This window comes from Falco naumanni, chromosome 4 (assembly GCF_017639655.2).
Source record: "Falco naumanni isolate bFalNau1 chromosome 4, bFalNau1.pat, whole genome shotgun sequence".
Classification (NCBI taxonomy): domain Eukaryota; kingdom Metazoa; phylum Chordata; class Aves; order Falconiformes; family Falconidae; genus Falco; species Falco naumanni.
This window is the reverse complement of record NC_054057.1, coordinates 63018338-63037475: the sequence shown is the minus strand read 5'-3', so window position 1 is coordinate 63037475 and position 19138 is coordinate 63018338. Positions and strand designations below refer to the sequence as shown.

Here is a 19138-nt window from a genome sequence, read left to right as displayed (position 1 = left end):
TACTTCTTAAGAGGTAGCAGTGAATTTGGGGATCACTACCTTTTTTGTTAAGTTGCCTGCTTAATTCTTCAAAGAATACAGCCAGTCATACCTTCCTGTTCCAGAAGCTATATTGACTCTTCCTCAGTACGTTACAGGTCTATTAACTCCATTCTCTACTGCAGTTAGTACCAATTGGCTTCCAATATTCAGGATTGGTCTTGGTATGTTTTTGGTATCACATTAACTACCATCCTTCTAGCAGTAACACATGGTACAGAATCACAGAATCATTCAGATTGGATTTTAAGATCATGAAGTCCAACTGTTAACCCAGCACTGCCAAGCTGACCACTAAACCATGTCCCTAAGCGCCACATCTACAGCTCTTTTAAGTCTCTCCAGGGACGGTGACTCCACCACCTCCCTAGGCAGCCTGTTGCAGCACTTGGCAACCATTTTGGTGAAGAACTTTTTCCTAATATTGAATCTAAACCTCCCCTGGCACAACTTGAGGCCGTTTCCTCTTGTCCTGTTGCTTGTTACCTGGGAACAGAGACTGATCCCCCTTGCCTACAGCCCCCTGTCAGGCAGCTGCAGAAAGCGAGGTCCCCCTTGAGCCCCCTTCTCTCCAGGCTGAACCCCCAGCTCCCCCCACCGCCCCCTCCCAGGCTGGTGCCCCAGCCCCTTCCCGGCTCTGGACACGCTCCAGCCCCTCAGGGTCTGGCTGGTGCTGAGGGGCCCAAACTGAGCCCAGCATTCGAGGGGTGGCCCCCCCCAGTGCCCAGCGCAGGGCAACAGTAGTTGACAGTTAAGCAATTTCATGAGAGTCATACATTAAAACCCATTTACAACTCCTCACTCAGTGTGTGTTGAATGTATATGACTTTAAAAAGTTTGTCAGACACACTTGTTCCATCTGCCCTCCAAAACCCACACTGCAAAGGTATGGGGCCTTCACTAATCTCTAAAGATAATACTGATTAGATTTTTTTTTTATCTTCTTATATGACTTTAAGCAGCTGCTTTTCTTCCAAACCCAGGGTTTTTAAAACCTTAGTAATTTCTCATTTTCAACAGAAGGCTTCCTATTTCCAATATATTTCAACCAATTTTACTATTATTCTTTCATCTTTAACAAGCTAAGTATCAGTATTATTCTTTGGCTTGTACTATCTTAAATTTGTATTTAATTTGTTGGGGTTTAGACTTAATGCTTACTTTCTCTTTATCTTTAGACTTAAGTTTCTCAGCAAGAAAACAGTTTTTCAGCCCAGTAGTTCGTAAATCGAACTTTGGTCATTGCCACTCATAATACAAAAATGTTGGCTTCTCGACACTATTTTTGAGATGTCTAGGTTCTGTGCATCTGCTGTAGGTAGTAGAAGAATTGGCTCAGGATATAACTGAGCTTGTTAAGATGAGGGAGCAAAAGAACTTCCATGGATGGATTTGCATCAGAAGTGTTGCAAGCAGGTGGAGGGAAGCAATCCTTCTCTGCACTTGGCACTGGTGAGGAAACACCTCGAGTACTGTGTTCAGTGCTGGGCTTCCCAGTACAAGAGAGACATGGAGCTACTCAAGACAGTTACATGAAGGTCTGTGAAGATAGTCACGGCATTAGAGCACCCCACACCCAGCCTGAAGATCTGGGACTGTTCAGCCTAGGCGACAGAAAGCAGGGATTGGGACAAAAGTTGCTGATACCAGAATGCAGGGTTTAAAGAGGATGAAGCCAGGCTCTTCTCAGGGGTGCACACTGAAACACGAGTATACCAGGAACTTTTTTACTGTAAGGGTGACCAAGCACCTGGCACAGGCTTCTCGGAGAGGTGAGCCAGCTGTGGCAAAGGCCAGCTGCAGAAGGGGCTGCTAGCACAAGCACTGCTGTCGAGTCCACGAAGGAGCCTGTTCCTGGCCACGCTGCACTGGCGAACGTGCACCTGGACTTGTGGGCACCGGCCACCCAGAGGTGACGCTCGGCAGCAAGGCCCGCAGAGGACAGCCAGGATATGGCGGGGCTGGAGCACACGCCCGCTCGGAGAAGCTGCAGGAGCTGGGTTTGTTCAGCCTTGAGAAGAGGAAAGAGAGGTCCTGCTGGGGAGCGCAATCGCCCCGTGGGGCAGCGAGGGAAGGACGGAGCCGGCCTCCCCTTGGAGGTGCACAGCAGCAGCGTGGGAGGGCAACACGAGCTCGCTGCAATGTGGGCAACCAACTCGGTATAAGGAACAGAAAGAAAATGTTTTGGTTTAAATGATGATGGTGGTAAAAAGGGGAAAATCAAGAGCTAACCTGTTTGCAATAGGAGAATATTGGAGAGCTATGCTTTTTAGCCTACTTATGTAATGTTAATAGTGTGGGAGATGGCTTGCTGCTTTGTAGAAATTGGAAATTCCACAGATGTTTCTCTTTATACCCCAATTTCAGGTGTGTCAGCTGCAACACAGAGGGAAACTCAAGGAAAGCTCCAGCTTGAGCTCGGGTAAGAAGATTTGAATTCTAACAGTTTTAAATTTGGTGCATTCAGTACTGCACATATCAGAAACTATACATGCTGAATTTTTTACCTGCATTCTGCATTCTCTTTGAGTCTACCTAATATTTTAAATTTTTACCAAGACTTTCTGTCCATCTATACCTCATTTCCACTTCAATCCCACTGCATTTTTTGTTTTCTTTTTCAAAAAGGGGGTGTGGTTGCTGTCTGAAGACTGGTCCTAAAACACTATTATTTCTAGAATGACTTTATAATAATTCACATTTTAGTCTCTGTGCACGTACGCTAAAACTAGAATGAATAATTGTGATCTAGTTGACCGTATAAAAGAGAGGCCTGATGTCCTGGCTTCAGCTGAGATAGAGTTAATTTTCTTCTTAGTAGCTGGTGCCATGCAGTGTTTTGGATTTGGTGTGACAACAGTGTTGATGGCCCACTGATGGTTTGGGCTGTTGCTGGGAGTTGTTTATACTAAGTCAAGAACTTATCAGTTCCCCAGGCCCTGCCAGCAAGAGGGTTGGGGGGGGCACAAGAAATTGTGGGGCACACAGCCAGGACAGATGACTTTAACTGGCCAAAAGGATATTCCATACCATGGGACATCAAGCTGGGAAAAGAAGAAAGAAGAGGGGGGACGTTCAAAGTGATGGTGTTTGTCTTTCCATGCAACCATTACACACGCTGGAGCCCTGCTGTCCTGGGGATGGCTGAATGCCTGCCTGCCCATGGGATGTGGTGAAGGAACTCCTTGGTTTGCTTTCCTTGTGTGCGTGGCTTTTGCTTTACCTATTAAACTGCCTTTATCTCAGCCCACAGGTTTTCCCACTTTGACCTTTCTGACTCTCTCCCCCATCCTGACGTAGGGGTGGTGAGTGAGTGTCTGTGTGGGGCTGAGTTGCTGGCTGGGGCTAAACCATGACAAGCATTTGGCAAACTGTTTCAGTGGTTGACTACATTCACTCTTAAAAATGTAATGCTGGGGGGCAGGGCAGAGGGTCTGTGAGAGTCCGTTTAGAGGTCAGCTGGACTAGGCCCCGCAGGATCCAGATATAATTTGAACCTGCTTTGAGCTGGGAGGGGGAAGCTCTAGATGACCACCAGAGATCCTTTTACTGCACATTATTCTGTGATTTTATGAATCTAAACCTACTTACTTTCTATAAACTCAGTGCCATACTTTCAGATTTATTTTAGCTTAGCTCAAGAATGTAAAGACTCTATGGCAAAAGTATTCCCAGTATTCCCTGTTCTCAGGAAATCCGTGCTTCCCCTTTGCAGAGCTCTGTGTTGGTGCACCATAGTGATGCCAGGCACTGTGTGCTGCACACAGTGTGTCAGACAAAGCCAGGATACATGAGGTCCTGCTCCTTAGCTTGTACCTAACAGAAAACCTACTGCCTCCAGGCCTCTTTGCCATCTCTCTGGCCCTAGAAACATAACCATCAGCTCTTCGTAATTTTTCTCCAAGACAATAACTATGTATCTCAGAGGACCAGCTTTTTTTGGCCCATCAAATAGGTCAGTGAGCTGACTTCAGTGACAACATATACACTGCTATCAATCTGCATGGTAGTCAAGCTTCTTTTTGATTACTCTGTTTTGTATAGTCAAATGAATCAAAAAGCAAATTTTATTTTGATAGGCTATGTAATATTTAAACTTCTTATCACATATATTACAAATTGAAACTAAAGAATCCAATTTTAAGCATACTCAGAAACATTTGTTGTTAATATTCTGCAAGAAATCAAATCACTATGGTTGATTAACAATAACGTTTACACACCCAGAATCAGAGTTTTTACCAAGACCACAAAGGAACTTGAGAACGACTGAAATATCTTACCAGCAAGGTTGCAATCCCCAGATGTCACTTTATCCCCAACCTTCAAACACACAGCTGTCACTTCAATACGGAATGTGCCGGAAATGCCCTAGATAGCTGAATGCTGTATTTCATCTACTGTGCCAGAAATACATGTTTTGACAAGGATGCCAGAAGCTCAGTATCTTGGTCATTACCTTCTCTGAATCTAGGCATTTTTTACTGTAAATCTCTTGAGATCTCTGACTAATAGGCATTCTTAGAATAAGGCTAATCCCGAAAGAGCTGACCCAATCCCAGCAAAGCATGCACAGACTGGCCACTGTATTTGAAACTGTAATAATGTTGTACATCTTACATAGTAACTCAGTGATTACAATGATTCCCCATGATGTATAGTACCTTTTTTCAGTTCCCTTTTTCCCCTCTAAGTGGATTCAAACTCTCATTCCTCTCCCCTTAGGAAAAAACCTGACCAACTCTCAGTGGTAGTCTATTAGGGATAAAAATAAGTTGTTTTGCATACTCCTAAAGAACTGGTGCCATTCTATTGAAAATAATTCAGAATTATATTGACCAGAATGACACAGAGAATGAACACAAAACAAAGTCTGGAAGTTATAAAAACTGGATGGTGGTCCCTGATACTGTAGCTGTTTCTGTATTTTTATATAGTGAGTGTTTCGCACGTGACAGTGCTGAGCAGACTGACCAGCTTACCTGATGATATGGTTTATCACTATAGGGTCTGGTGGGAGCAGCAGGTTAGTGAGTCTCTGAGGAATTTCAGAAAACTTTAGCCGTGGACAGTCAAAGATCTGGAATACAATAAAACATGTTATCCTTGTCCAAAAGCTAACTTGCAATTAAATGAGGAAGTAAGAAATCAACAGTTCCAAAGTAAGGTGATTTTAAAGCTATAATTCTGGCTCCTTGCACAGAATAAATTTTTGGTCACTTCTGCCCCTGCAAATTGCTGCTGTACTTAGAATCAGGCTAGCTGACAGATACATCAAATGAAAACAATTTCAGGTGTTCCACTTCCGGTTTATCTGCTGAAGGGCACAGGCCAGTTTAATGGGACATTGGGATCAACTGTATCAATAATGGGAGAGAAGTGAACACTTCCTCTCCCACTAAGGGTTTGCAGCAGCATATTGTAAAGAAAACAGATTTTTTTTTACCAGAGGAAATAAAAGTAGAAAAAGGTTGTGTGTTTGTTTTTTTTTTCCCAAGGCATATTTCCTGCAGTATTTTGTGCTAAAGAAAGCATTTTTGGATTTTAAAACCATTTGCAATTTTCTTTTTTAAGATTATGGGGAAAAAATGTCAACATGGTTTCACTTATTTTTAACCAAAATCTAAACACCCTCTTGGAAGGGATCCACTCCTTTCCAATCCACATCTCACAGTTACCTTCTCTTCTCTTTACTATCATCCAGAAGCTAAACATGTATTGAATTCAGAAAAAAAAAAAAATCTTTTGAAAAGGATCAAAATCTATAGTGTTTTGAAATCTTCTGTGAGTAATTGCAGTGTATTGCCATGAATCTAGAACCATTCCTTACACCCGGAGTTTTCAGAAATACAATTATTACAGCCTTTTTTTCCTTCTGGGATTTTTAATGCTCTGAACACTTTTTTAGAGGCTTTTCTCTAAAGATATTCCATCTAAACTGACTTAACCTGCCCCCTAAACTATCTATATAGTAACATTTGCCTTTAAAAATGCTGTTATGCCGAGACAATTTGTGAAAATGTTGAGGTCTATGCGAATGCAAATGCCTCTTCGGAAAAAGTATTTCCACCTGATAGAACAGAGATACTACTTGCAGTATTGCATCTATAGACAGAAACATGCTTTGCAGCTCTAGAGACAAAGGATGCAGGCAGGGCTGAAAACAATGGATTATTGGGTTGTAGAATGCACAAAGTCAGGCTGTTCAATTAGGTTGCTGTGGTTCCTCAGACAGAGTATCTTCTGAAATCCATAATTTTCTGGAGTGAAGGGATTTGGTAGCAGAAATACCTAGAAGCTGGCTTCTGGCTTTTGAAATACCTTTGGACCTTTTTTCTTGCTTTTGCTTGTAACACAGTGGATTTCAAATCCCCCAGTTGACGTAAACTGTTTTTAAACAGAAAAGGATCCTTCTGCATCTACTCTAAAATCTGCCTAATTTTCTGGTCTTCCTGCGTCTAGCAATTCAGCCAGTTAGTTTCTAAAGAGCAAGGAAGTAACCAAAGCTACCGAGCCTGCAACTCACTCTTCTTATTTCATTTCTGAATTCTGACACTTGATAGAGACGACTGTAGAATTCCCACTTAAAATCTTTCCATACCAAGCTCCATCCAATCTGCTGTCACCACTGGCTCAACTCTTATGTCAAACTCCTAACATGGATGCCCAAGAGACAAGAGCTTTAAGAAGGGGAAAGGGAGCAAGAATACACAATAGTGAGGGAAAGGGTGGAAGACTGGAAACTAAGGCTCGATGGAATTTTCCTAAAGCTTCTTACATCCCTACTTAACCAGAGTTAATCTGGCTCTGAAAGCCTATATGACGACAGTAATTCTGGTGTGTGAGGTGGTACCACAATTCAGTGGTAATTTTTTAGTCTGTACTGTATTGTGTCATTAGATATAACCACAAGCACACCAGTGCACAATTTAGAAAAGCTGCTATACCAGATGAGAAGGCCAGTATCTAAACGGGAATGCTAGGGACTTTGATGCATTATGTACTGCTCCCCTAAGTGATCTGCATGCTTCCAGCTATGACCATGACTTTTTTCCAGGAGTTACATGCCTAAAAATACACAGTCTACAGAAATATCATCAGACTGGAAGGTATTCCTAACCCAAGTTCTTTACCCTCTATATCTCAATCTTAGAGTATTAGGGTGAAAACTAAAAAAATTCATCACAGAACGTTTCATTTGATTTAATGGGATTCATTTTCCTAAGTTACTAATATCAGTTCTGAAAGCAAGATTAGCTACTTAGGACAATTTTGCCAGAGACCTAAGGAAAACATAAACACTCATATCAATCTCATTTATGATTTTAATCTATGAAAGCACTGCATTCTTATGAATCTATTCCAAATTAGCCAGCTCTTGCAGGGAGTGAGGTTCAGTCTTCTAGAAAAGGAATCAGCTACTTCTCAGTTTAACTCATCTGACTAATCTTCTGAGGATGGGAAGACAATTACCAGGTCTGATGGTATTCCTGAAGAGTTCTAACACAAAAGAGACCTATGAGCTAATAAGCCTCTGATGAGATACATGAAGAGAAGGTGGCTCTAGCAAGTTCTTATTCTAGCAAAGCACTTCAGCTGACAATGAAAATCAATAAAAGTGAAAAGGCCCTCCTGCTTACCATAAATAAGGTATGAACTGCTGTACTGGATCAGACAAAGGATCTCCTACACATCTCCCACACTAGCCTGCCCTTTATGGCGGCCAAAAGCGGGTACAAAAGGAAAAATGCAACAACAGGAGAAACATATACTGGTCCTTCCCCCAGAAAACTCTCCCAGTCTCCACAGCTTTGCAACTACCTTGCATTTATAACAGCCCAAGATTTTTCTTCCATTAGTCTGTCATTTCTGGAATCTACATACGCTTTTAGCATTTGTAATGTCCTGTCACAAGGAGTTTCGAAGTTTAGCTGTGCTTGATTCCCTTTGTTTTTAATTTGCTACCTCCAGTTTCAGTTGATGGCCTCTAATTATTTACCAAAATAAACAGTAATTACTCCTTGTTCACCTTTTTTATTCTGCTTATGATTTTTCAAATGTTTTTCACCTTCCCTCTTTCGTTTCCCCTTTGGGCTGGCACAAACAAAATGGAATCTAAATTGACTATAGGTAAATAGAGAATGGAAATCAAATCATCTAAGCAACAGAGCGAACAGCTTTGAAGTTTTGCCAAAAATTCTTATGTGGTTTTAAGATGGAATTTTCACTACATATGCTGTAGTTCTCAAAAAAAAAAAACAACCCAACAAAAAACAACAAAACAAACAAGAAAGTGACTATATAATCCAGATCGCTTTGGTTCTATATTCCTAAAAATACCCATGAATCTCACAATTATTTTGTTGTATTTTGTATTTTCAAATGTGGAAAACTCCAGTGCTGCATTTATTTCAAGCACTGGTCACTTTAAGCCATTGTAGGACAAATTAATAACAGAAAATAAAAGTTTAAAAAGAAAACTAGGACACAACTTTCACTGCAACATTTACTTTCAATGTTCACTAAAACATTATTCATTTATTGTAACCGCCAGTACTTTCCCTAAACAGCATTATGTCACGAACCCTACCTTTAGGTACTTTCAAACTAAATTGGGTAAGCCTGAGGCTAGAGAAAACCCAAGCCAATTAAGATAGTGATAGCTCAGACAACATTACTTTTACAAAACAAATACAATCGTGTTTACAGAAAAGGTGGAGATGCTTTTAAGTGGGCACCTTGGTTAATTCTAGAGGTCACTGTGAAAGACAAAGTCGTAACATGCTACTTTCAAAACATCATGCAGATCATTGAGGGTATTTTATAATCTGAAGCAGATTTAGGGAAAAAATACCTTTTCTAATTATATCCTCCATGTCTTCTGCCCTTCGTAAACAGGGAAAGAGAAGAAAACAGGCCTATGCATGATTTGACAATCAGAATCAGCAGATTATTTCATATTTCTTAGTGTGAAATGATACATCACGGGGGGGAAACCCCCGGTAAATCAATACAATGAAACAATTATGAGAAAGTCCTCCTTCCTGGAAAGGCCACAATTTATGTGGGAGCACTGAATCACCAGATGAGGTTTTTGACAGAACTGGCACAGGGGGAGGGTGCTTATTGGTTATAGTGACTGCTGAAAACCATTCAGTACTGAAGATACTGCAAATCATTAAGGGAAGATAAAAATCAGTAATTTTGATCCATCCAAAATGTGTGGATAGATATTACATTTGCCTCTAAAGACCTACTGTGTCCAAAAAGGAGTTACCTGCTGGAAGTACTTGTCACAGTTAATATATTCCTTATCATGGGAGTCTTGCAGCTTATTTGTTTTGATGTACTGCCAGAGAGCCTGGATGATGGCCGATCGGGTCTGTGTGTGTATCCCCAGCAAACGGGCTAATCGTGGGTCCAGTTTAAACTGTGGAGGCTGTAACAGAAAGAGGAGATGGAGACGGCAACAGAGAGAAGAGCAAACATACACAGGTATGAAGTTTCAGCTTTAATGTTCAGGGGACTCTGTTCCTGACAAGAAGCACCCCATTAAATAGCAGAGATTGCAAAAATACAGGTTGCTCAGATGTGTACCACTGTTGGTGCTCTGGAAAAACTGTGTGCAGGGCTGTCCCGGTTTTATCTGGGACAGAATTAATTTTTCTCTTAGTAGCTAGTGCAGTGTCTTGGATTTCGTGTAAAAACAATGCTGATGGCACACTGATGTTTTCGGTTGTTGGTGGGTGGTGTTTGTACTAGGTCAAAGACTTTTTGGTCTCTCAGGTCCTGCCAGTGGGAGGGCCGGAGGGGCATGGGAAGCCAGGAGGGGACACAACCAGGACAACTGACCCAAGCTAACCAAAGGGATATTCCATACCATTGGATGTCATGCTTGGTATATGAACGGGGGGGTGGGGATTAGCTGGGGCCTGCTGGTCACTGCTCAGGGACTGGCTCAGCATCAGTCAGCAATTGGTGAGCAACTGCATTGTGCATCACTAGTTTTCTTTTCTCTCTTCCCTTCAGATTTCATAACTCTCCCCTCCCCCCTGCTTTTCATTATAATTGTTATTGTTATCATTACTATTGTTTTGTTTAGGATTTTGTATTTCAATTATTAAATTGTTTTTAGCTCAACCCTTGCGTTTTACATTCCTTTCCAATTCTCCTCCCCACCCCTCTGGGTGAAGGGGAAGTGAGGAAATAAATGGGTGTGTGGCACTTAATTGCCAGCTGGGGTTAAACCACAACAAGGGCTTAAAAAGAAAGAGGGACACTCTACATGTGCTATACACACAGACTATCTGTATCATATGTTTTAGATAATAAAAACTTGCATGCAGACTCGGAAGAATTTTCCTTTTCAACACTGATGCATCATTTGACTTTAGGGAGTGAGAGAAGAAAAAGAATGGTCCTCACTTCGTGCTACTGGAGGTTAATCACAGATAGGGAGAATGAAGTCAGGATGATGCTTCTGCTGTTGCTAATAACTGCTCAGCTGCTCAACAAAGTACCTTGGAACTCTGTTTTTCAGTTATGTTCCCACCATTATGCTGCATACAAGAAAATTTACCCAACCACAACTAGTCAACAGAATATATTTCTTCTCCTGACCTCTGTGATACAACTCTTCAACCACCCTGTTCTGCATCTCTAGTAATAAACATTCCTTGGATACTATGGAATTCGGTACCTCTTCAAGTGTATACCCATATTCAAGTTCAATATTTGCCACATTATTAGGCAAGGATTACTTTGTTGGGTACCAGGTCACCCAAAGCTACTTTTGTAACTAATCAAAACTTAAGGATAAAAGAACATCTATTTTAAAGCATGAGTTTTTAATGATGATGAACATAATAAACACTGTCCTAACATTAAAGATACTCACTGGCTATATCAGCATTTCAGTTAGCTCATATGCTCCTTAAAATTAATGAAATTTTACCTCTGCTAATGTAAAACAGAGTGTCTTTATCCTGGGTAAATACTGTTTGCATAGAGGGGGAAAGAGGAGGGCACAGAATGAGTTCTTAAAGCTATACAACCAAAACGTATCTCAGGCCCACCCATCCAGCCTGTCCAGGTTCCTCTGGATGGCATCCCTTCCCTCCAGTGTGTTGACCACACCACACAGCTTGGTGTTGGCAAACTCACTGAAGTTTGTGCTCAATCCGAGTGTCTGTGTCACTGTTAAACAGTGCTGGTGCCAGTTCCCTGAGGAGCACCACTTGTCACGGATCTCCACTTGGACATCAGGCCATTGACCACAGCTCTTTGAGTGCAGTCATGCAGCCAATTCCTTACCCACCAAGTGGTCCATCTGTCAAATCTGTGTCTCTCCAGAGACAAGGATGTCATGCGGGACAGTGGAGAGTGTCAAATGCTTTGAACCAGTCCAGGCAGGTGACGTCAGTTGCTCTTCCCTCCTCCACCAACGGTGTAATCCCGTCATAGAAGGCCACCAAATTTGTCAGGCATGACTTGCCCTTAGAGAAGCTGAGCTGGCTGTCACAATCAACTCCTTCTCCATGTGCCTTGGCGTAGCTCCCAGGAGGATCTGTTCCATGATGTTGCTGGGCACAGAGGTGGGACTGACTGGCCTGTAGTTTCCCAGGTCTTCCTTATTTCCCTTTTTCAAAATGCGGGTTACGTTTCCCCTTTTCCAGTCAGCGGGAACTTCACCAGACTGCCACGACTTCTCAGATATGATGGATAGTGGCTTGGCCGCTTCATCCACCAGTTCCCTCAGGACCCACGGATGCATCTCATCAGGTCCCATGGACCTGTGCACTTTCAGGTTCCTTAGATGGTCTCGAACCTGATCTTCTCCTACAGTGGGCGGTGATTCACTCTCCCAGCCCCTGCCTTTGCCTTCCATGACTGGGGTGGTGTGAACAGAGCACTTGATGTTGAAGACTGAGTTGAGTTGTTGAGTACCTCAGCCTTCTCCATGTCCCAGGTAACCAGGTTTCCCATTTCCTTTTGGAGAGGGCTCCCATTTTCCCCAGTCTTCCTTATATCACTCACCTACCTATGGAAGCTTTTCTTGTTGCCCTTGGTGTCCGTGGCCAGATTTAATTCTATCAGGCCTTCAGCTTTCCTAACCTGGTCCCTGGCTGCTCAGAGAACTTCTCTGTATTCCTTTCAGACTACCTGTCTTTGCTTCCACCCCCTGTAGGCTTTCTTTTTGTGTTTGAGTTTGTCTGAGAGCTCCTTGTTCATCCATGCAGCCTCCTGGAATTTTGGTTGGACTTCCTGTTTGTTGAGGCTTATGGCTCCTGAGCTTGGAGGAGGCGGATCCTTGAACATCAACCAGCTTTCTTGGGTCCCTCTTTCCTCCAGGGTCTTATCCCATGATACTCTACCAAGCAGATCCCTGAAGAAGCCAAGGTCTGCTCTCCTGAAGTCCATGGTAGCAAGCTTGTTGTGAGCCTTCCTCACTGCCCCAAGGATCATGACCTCCACCATTTTATGGTCACTGCAGCCAAGACTCCTCTTGAGCTTCACACTCTCCCTGTTGCTGGAAACAAGGTCCAGTATGGCACCTCTCCTCATTGGCTCCTCTATCACTTGGAGGAGGCAGCTACTGCCAATGCACTCCACGAACTTCCTGGATTGCCTGTGCCCTGCTGTGCTGTCCCTCCAACAGATATCAGGGTGGTTGAAGTCCCCCATGAGGATCAGGGCTTGTGAACATGGAGCTGCTCCTATCTGTCTACAGATGGCCTCATCTGCTCGGTCTTCCTGGTTGGGCAGTCTGTAGTAGACCCCCACTATACTGTCACCTGTCCCTGCCCTCCCTTTAATCCTGACCCCTAAGCTCTCGGTAGGCTCCTCATCCATCCTCAGGCAGAGTTCTATGCACTTCAGCTGGTCATAGACAGCTGGTCATTGACATAGAAGGCAACACCCCCTCCTCGTCTCCCCTGCTTGTCCTTCCTAAAGAGCCTGTACCCTTCCATCCCAAGATTCTAGTCATAGAAGCCATTCCACCGCATCTCAGCGATGCCAGTAAGACCACAGCCCTGTAGGTGTGCACACGTCTCTAACTCCTCCTGTTCATTCCCCATGCTACGTGTTTGCATAGAGGCGTTGAAGTTGGGCCCCCAGTAAAGCTGACTTACTGCCTGGAGTGGCTGGCATTTCTTTGTGCTGCTCTTCAGGTGCTTAGCCTTACAACAGCATAAAACAATTTGAAACTGTGCCCACTAACCTCTTTTATATTCTGTCCAAAGGCAAAATATCCTAATTTTGCCTACTGGTTGGTTTTTTTTGTTTGTTTCCTGTGACCAGGATCAGGGAACTGATTTGGAAGTATGTTTTGTTAGCTTTCAAATGGATCAGTTCCCTGACTGGTTTGTGTCCAGCTCACAAATAGTGCTAGTACAATACAACTAATAATGACAAAAGAAGTAAAGCAGGAATGCCTAACAAGGCCTAAGAGTAACAGCAAGTCTAACCCTTGCAGGGCAATGTTGTCTCGTGCCAGATTAGGGTGACAGTGTAACCAAAACTTAACAAACCAAGAAAGCTGTGTAGTCTGCTCTGAAAAGAAGGCTGCTACAGCTACACAGCTAGTTCAGGTACCACTAGCAAAAGCCACTCCTTTGAATTTCTGTACAGGACCGCACACATCACCCGCGTGTGACTTATCTGACTATTCTCTAAGAAGCCTGAGGTGGAAATGCATATTCTTTCTGCAGGCAGGCAATAAAAATACTAATTATCATAGTGCCAAGAAAAATAATTGTGTTAGACTATAACAGAAACTTACTTGATGCGTCCCCTTCAAATTTTAAATAATCTGTCAGTTTGGTATTATTCTAACCTCAATGGACTATGTGACATTCTGAGTCCAAGTATATTGTTTTTTGATGTATGTGACAGGATGAATTTGCTCTGTTGCACATCCTCCCAATGGCTGCATTTTCCATGTCAAAAGCAGTGCACTGACCTGGTAGTCCAGCATGAGGAGTAATGTGCACCGCACGCTGACATCGCCGGGTCTTTTTACCTGGAAGCCATCTGTTTCCTGGGTTGTGGGAGTTCTGTGCCACTGCCAAAGGAAGAAGCAAGATGGTCAGTCTTTTTTTTGCTGATGTCCACAGAGGTGCATCATGCACAAAAGCACAGTGCGCCATGCAAAAGAGTAAGACAAGTACAAGCCTTCTGCAGATCTTGCCATTTCACAAAAAAACCCACAACAAATGCCCCCCAAATAATTTCTTGCTCTGCCTTTACGATTCAGCTTTAGTGCACAGTCTGCTCTGCTGTTAGTGTGCTTTACTTGTTAGGAAAAAATTGGAACATATTTCACTATTTCATACATTCTGTCCTAAGGTGTGCAGTATCACTACCATGTTTATGTTTTTAGACTACATAGATTCTCTTAGTAAACACTCTTGAAAAGAATGGAATTTTGAAAACTTTGAAAATACCTTAAATGAGATAATGAATGCAAGGTGACAAACAAGGTAGGCAGCAGGCACATAGCCATTTATCTGTGCTACTGCCAGGTTTGTATGCAAAGGGTGCACAACCTTCTTACCTCCACAAGATGGTTGTCAGGTCCATAAAGATCTTTGTCCAGTTCAATAACCAAACTCTTAAAAAAAGACGAAAACTTCCGTTTCTGTTTGCTGAGCTGTACAATTAGAAGAAATATAAATGTTTAAGGCTGCATATATTAGCTTGTGTTCCATGCTTCCTCCTCAGGTTTTCTCTTTCTCTTGAACACTAATTCCTACACAGACCACAAATGTGATCAATCTAATTGAGTTTTCCCTCTGACAAATGCAGGGTAAGATGCAAAAATCTCATCAGTGGTGGAAAACTGCACACTTAAGTGAAGATTTCTATGACTCTCTTAACGTATTGGAAAGGACTGGCTTCTAATGTGAACGACACCTGTTGGAGCGGGACCAGAGGCGGCCACGGAGATGGCCAGAGGGCTGGAGCCCCTCTGCTGTGCAGCCGGGCTGGGAGCGCTGGGGCTGTTCAGCCCGGAGAAGGGAAGGCTCCTGGAGAGCCTGGAGCACCTTCCAGCACCCAAAGGGGCCGGCGAGGAAGCTGGGGAGGGGCTTTTCCCAAGGGCCTGCAGCGCCAGGACAAGGGGGAACGGCTTTGCACTGAGAGAGGGCAGATGGAGATCAGAGCTGAGGGAGAAATCCTTCCCTGTGAGGGCGGCGAGGCGCCGGCACAGGCTGCCCAGAGCAGCTGTGGGTGCCCCAGCCCTGGCAGTGCCCAAGGCCAGGCTGGACGGGGCTGGGAGCCACCGGGGCTGGGGGAAGGGGGCCCTGCGCGTGGCAGGGGTGGGACTGGGGGGTCTTTAAGGGCCCTTCCAACCCAAACCATTCTAGGATGGCTAAGGCCACTGTATACCTTTTATTTGAACAGCTTTGTTTTTTTGATGACTGCTAATTTCTTGGTCTGATTTATCAGATGACGGTAAATTTTACAGATTAATCATACTCTAAGCAATAGTATTTCCTTTTACATTTTGCTTTCCCATTTCCAGTAAACAGCTCTTTACTACGCAGCTCATACTGTCTAAATTAAAAACTAGGAAGTGTCTATAATCACATAATCTGACTTTCCATAGAATGCAGTCCAAAGGATTTCCATTAATTTCTTCTTAATTTCTTTTAGAAAGTCACCGTCCTTTGATTTAAAATTTGCCAGTAATTGAGAAGCTATTTTGTTCCAGTAAAGAATCTTTTTAAAATATATACTCTGATTCCTAAACTGAGTTTGTCGAACTTCAATTTTCAGTGTTGTCCTTTGTCGCCCCTTCATACTCCAGCAAGATTACGATTCTGATTCAGGTACAGCTATCTCCGGACAGCGAGATGTGCCTTGAAAGCCTTGCCCTCTCCATACGTGCACGTTCTCCATCTGTTTATCCTATCAAATACTTAGCTTGTGAGGTCTATTCAAATTGGTGACACCTTTATCGCGAAAGTCCAGTCTTCCCTGAGGAAAGCTAAATCCATCACTGAGGTTTCTGCTAACACTTTTCTTCCATTCTTGCTCTGACCATCCATACATCCTCTTGTCCTTCCTTCTCCTTGTTATCCTACTCTTCACAAGATACGATGTGTGCTGTAGGCCTGACTTATCACACCTCTCATGACCTGAACTCTGCCATATCTTTTAAGGCAATTGTCTCAGCCCTGTTCTCTCTGCCTCGTATTACTGGTCCTGTGCTTAAATCTGCTCCATTTCTTTCTGCCCTCCCCACCCCTCCCCAACATTCCCATTACGGCCTGATCCCTCACTCCGGCTGGACGTGGTGCCTTCCCAGCACCAACAAGCCAATGCTACCATTCAGAGATATCTTGTCTGAGTTGATGTCCCCAGTAAAGTCTACCACCCCACAGCACGATCTCTAGATTCTTGCCAGCCCCAGTGAAGCACAGGTGAGTCATACATCATCCAGGAGCTTCCCCTCCACTCGCAGCTCCCATGAAGCAATGCTGCCATCAGAGTCATCAGCGTCAGATTTTGCAGGATTAAATGTGTTGGAGATGTAAAGCCTCAGTTTCCGCTTTTGCTGTTATACAAATAGAGAAAAGAAAAGTACATGTCCAGTTTAAGTCCAAGACCTGAGAAGCCACAGGAAAGGTGAGAGTTACACATTTAGTAAAGAATCTGCATGTTTAGTACAGTTGCACCAGGTTATACTAGAATTTAAGATACGGTTATGTATAAGAGAACACACTGAAGAGCTGAGCCTGAAAGTTCCTTTCAAAAACAATTGGCTATATAAACATGCAAAGATCCACTGTAAGCAGAGAAAAACAGCAGGCTGCATGGGCAAGCCCATGAGGCCATACATCCTCTACTTCTGCATTAGGTATTTGAGAAATCATTGTAAGAAAAGTATGATATGATGTCCTTCTGTTCTAGATACTAGCTAGATTGCTAAAACTCAGCTACAAACCTCTTGCTACATGAATGCCTTTCATAGTTGCATCAGTTCAGATTTGTAAATGGCAGTCACAAATACAGCTAATGCTGCAAATGATGTGCCGGGCACATCTCTGCCCAACTTCATTCTACTGTCATGCAGAGCCTGGAAATAACTCTACCTACAAACACACCCCCAAATAGACACACACGCACAGCCCTGCCGCATAACCCTCCTCTTTAACTGCCTTTCACCCTAACCAGACATGTTGCGGGTCCAACTTGCTGTGAAACCCAAGCAGAGGAAGGCACCGTGCTTCACCCCTAACCCAGGTGCTCAAGTCTGAGAGAGATACAATCACGCCTATCTGTTGCCATTTTTACAGGCTATCTAAGACTTCCCCATCACTGTACTGGCTTACAGCTATATTAATTCCCAGTGCCCTTCTCTCTTGTGCACCATGTGGAAAACCTGGCCATCAGCTCTGATACATGGGTTCCAGAAAAGATATTGCCAAAAATGTCTTTGGGACTCTAATCTCAAATATCTGCTTATAATATAATGATGAAAAGGCTACAGTTGTCAAATTAACGCAGTTAAAACAACCTTCATACAATGTAAGAAAGGAGTAGTCTTGTAAAGCTTTCACACTCACACAGACATACTTATAGGAGAGCAGGAAGTCATATACATCAGGTCAGGAAACTAAAAATCTAATATAGCATAGAGAAATGTGGGAGGCAGAGATGTATGGCTGAAGAGGAGCAAGAAAATGACTACATTTTGCCAAATCCAAGAAGACAGTGACAGAAAGGTTTGATGGAAATGGAGTGTCAATAGCATGCACTGACAGAACAGGATTTTCAGAAGTGCCACGAGTCCAGAAAATGACAGATTGACACAGATGAGAACAGTCAGATAGGTAGAAAAATATTCCTGGAAATCTATATTCTTTTCCCATCCTTTCCTACAGGATTTCTGTTGCTAAAGTGCTCTTTCATTACATAAAATGTTTTTTTTTTTAATGCCCTAGAATCCTTATTTAGTGTGGAGGCCTTGTGAAGGACTTCACATTTCTTAATTCACAACCAAATTAACTTGCACATTTTACACACAGTTCCTAGATTTTATCCCCACCTGGATTATTTGCAAAACTGTATCTATATACATAAGCAGCTTTTTTCCTAACAGTTCCTCCTAGGTACTCTACTGATAATTCAGGTTTGTATCACTGATTCCATTTCCCTCTTCTTTCGATTTCCAAAGACATTCTCTCCATTCTCCCTCATACCCTGGAAACACCTCTCCTCCCATCTCCCCATAACCAGATAGAACTGTGTCCGTTTCCTCTGGTTTGACATTTCATCACTAAGGTCGTCCTCTGCAATAACATCCTTATTCAAATCTGAATATTTTAGATGTCTTCCTTTCTCCTAGCTTTCAGGCTCGAGCTGCCTTGTACAGTCCACCCAATGCCAAGTAGTCACAACACCTAACTCCACTGTGAAATACAAAATACCTCTCTGTGTCACTTTGCACTGTTTCCCTTTGCTAACCCCTCACAATTCTTCTTTCAAGACATGCACAAGCCAGATGCAGCTTACATTTTCAGAACTGGTCTCCTGCTGGGTTCCTTACACTTTCCCTACGCCAAAGTCAGAGTCTGCATATCATTTGTTCGTTTCGCCCACATCTCTCTCTTCTGTTTATGGTGTTTTCTTCTACACAACAAATTCTCTTTCTCAAATTTAATCCGTTCCTCACTGTAACCTCTATAAATCAGCCCACTTTTTCCACACTGTCATCAGAAAGAAACTTGGAATAAGTACGAATAAAAAATCCTAAGTAACGGCTATCTCTAAAGTTATCTTTTGTCCTACTTTCTACATATCTTGATTTTAGATCAAAAACCATTTAGCCTTTGACTCCAACACATTACAGACACTACTGACAACCTGTACGTTCTGTGGAATGCTGAGCCTTTAGTCTCTGCTAAGCAAAGACGTTCTATCCAACAAGCAAAATGTGTAATGTGCACTGTGGGGGTTGTCTTCAAATTTTGGCCCAAAAGGTACTGCAAATCTGCAACTCTATTAAGGCAGTGATCATCTCCCAAATGCAACCACAGGATGATCCTTCCTTCTGACTCATCAGGAAATCAGTCAAACAGGGCAACTGCAC

The 19138-nt window shown here is 43.0% G+C and overlaps 1 protein-coding gene across 8 annotated transcripts in view; it reads right to left on the bottom strand.

Annotated features, from left to right (window-relative positions):
- The window catches only part of SMARCD3 (SWI/SNF related, matrix associated, actin dependent regulator of chromatin, subfamily d, member 3), a 111363-nt gene that overhangs the window by 10448 nt on the left and 81777 nt on the right, over positions 1-19138 (bottom strand). For all 8 annotated transcript variants that reach the window (XM_040590788.1, XM_040590790.1, XM_040590787.1 and 5 more), the window contains 5 exons: positions 16478-16600; positions 14597-14692; positions 14003-14104; positions 9317-9478; positions 5022-5119 (listed from right to left, as the gene is read on the bottom strand). In XM_040590788.1, coding sequence (XP_040446722.1) covers positions 5022-5119; positions 9317-9478; positions 14003-14104; positions 14597-14692; positions 16478-16600 — 581 coding nt within the window. The remainder of the gene's footprint in view (positions 1-5021; positions 5120-9316; positions 9479-14002; positions 14105-14596; positions 14693-16477; positions 16601-19138) is intronic.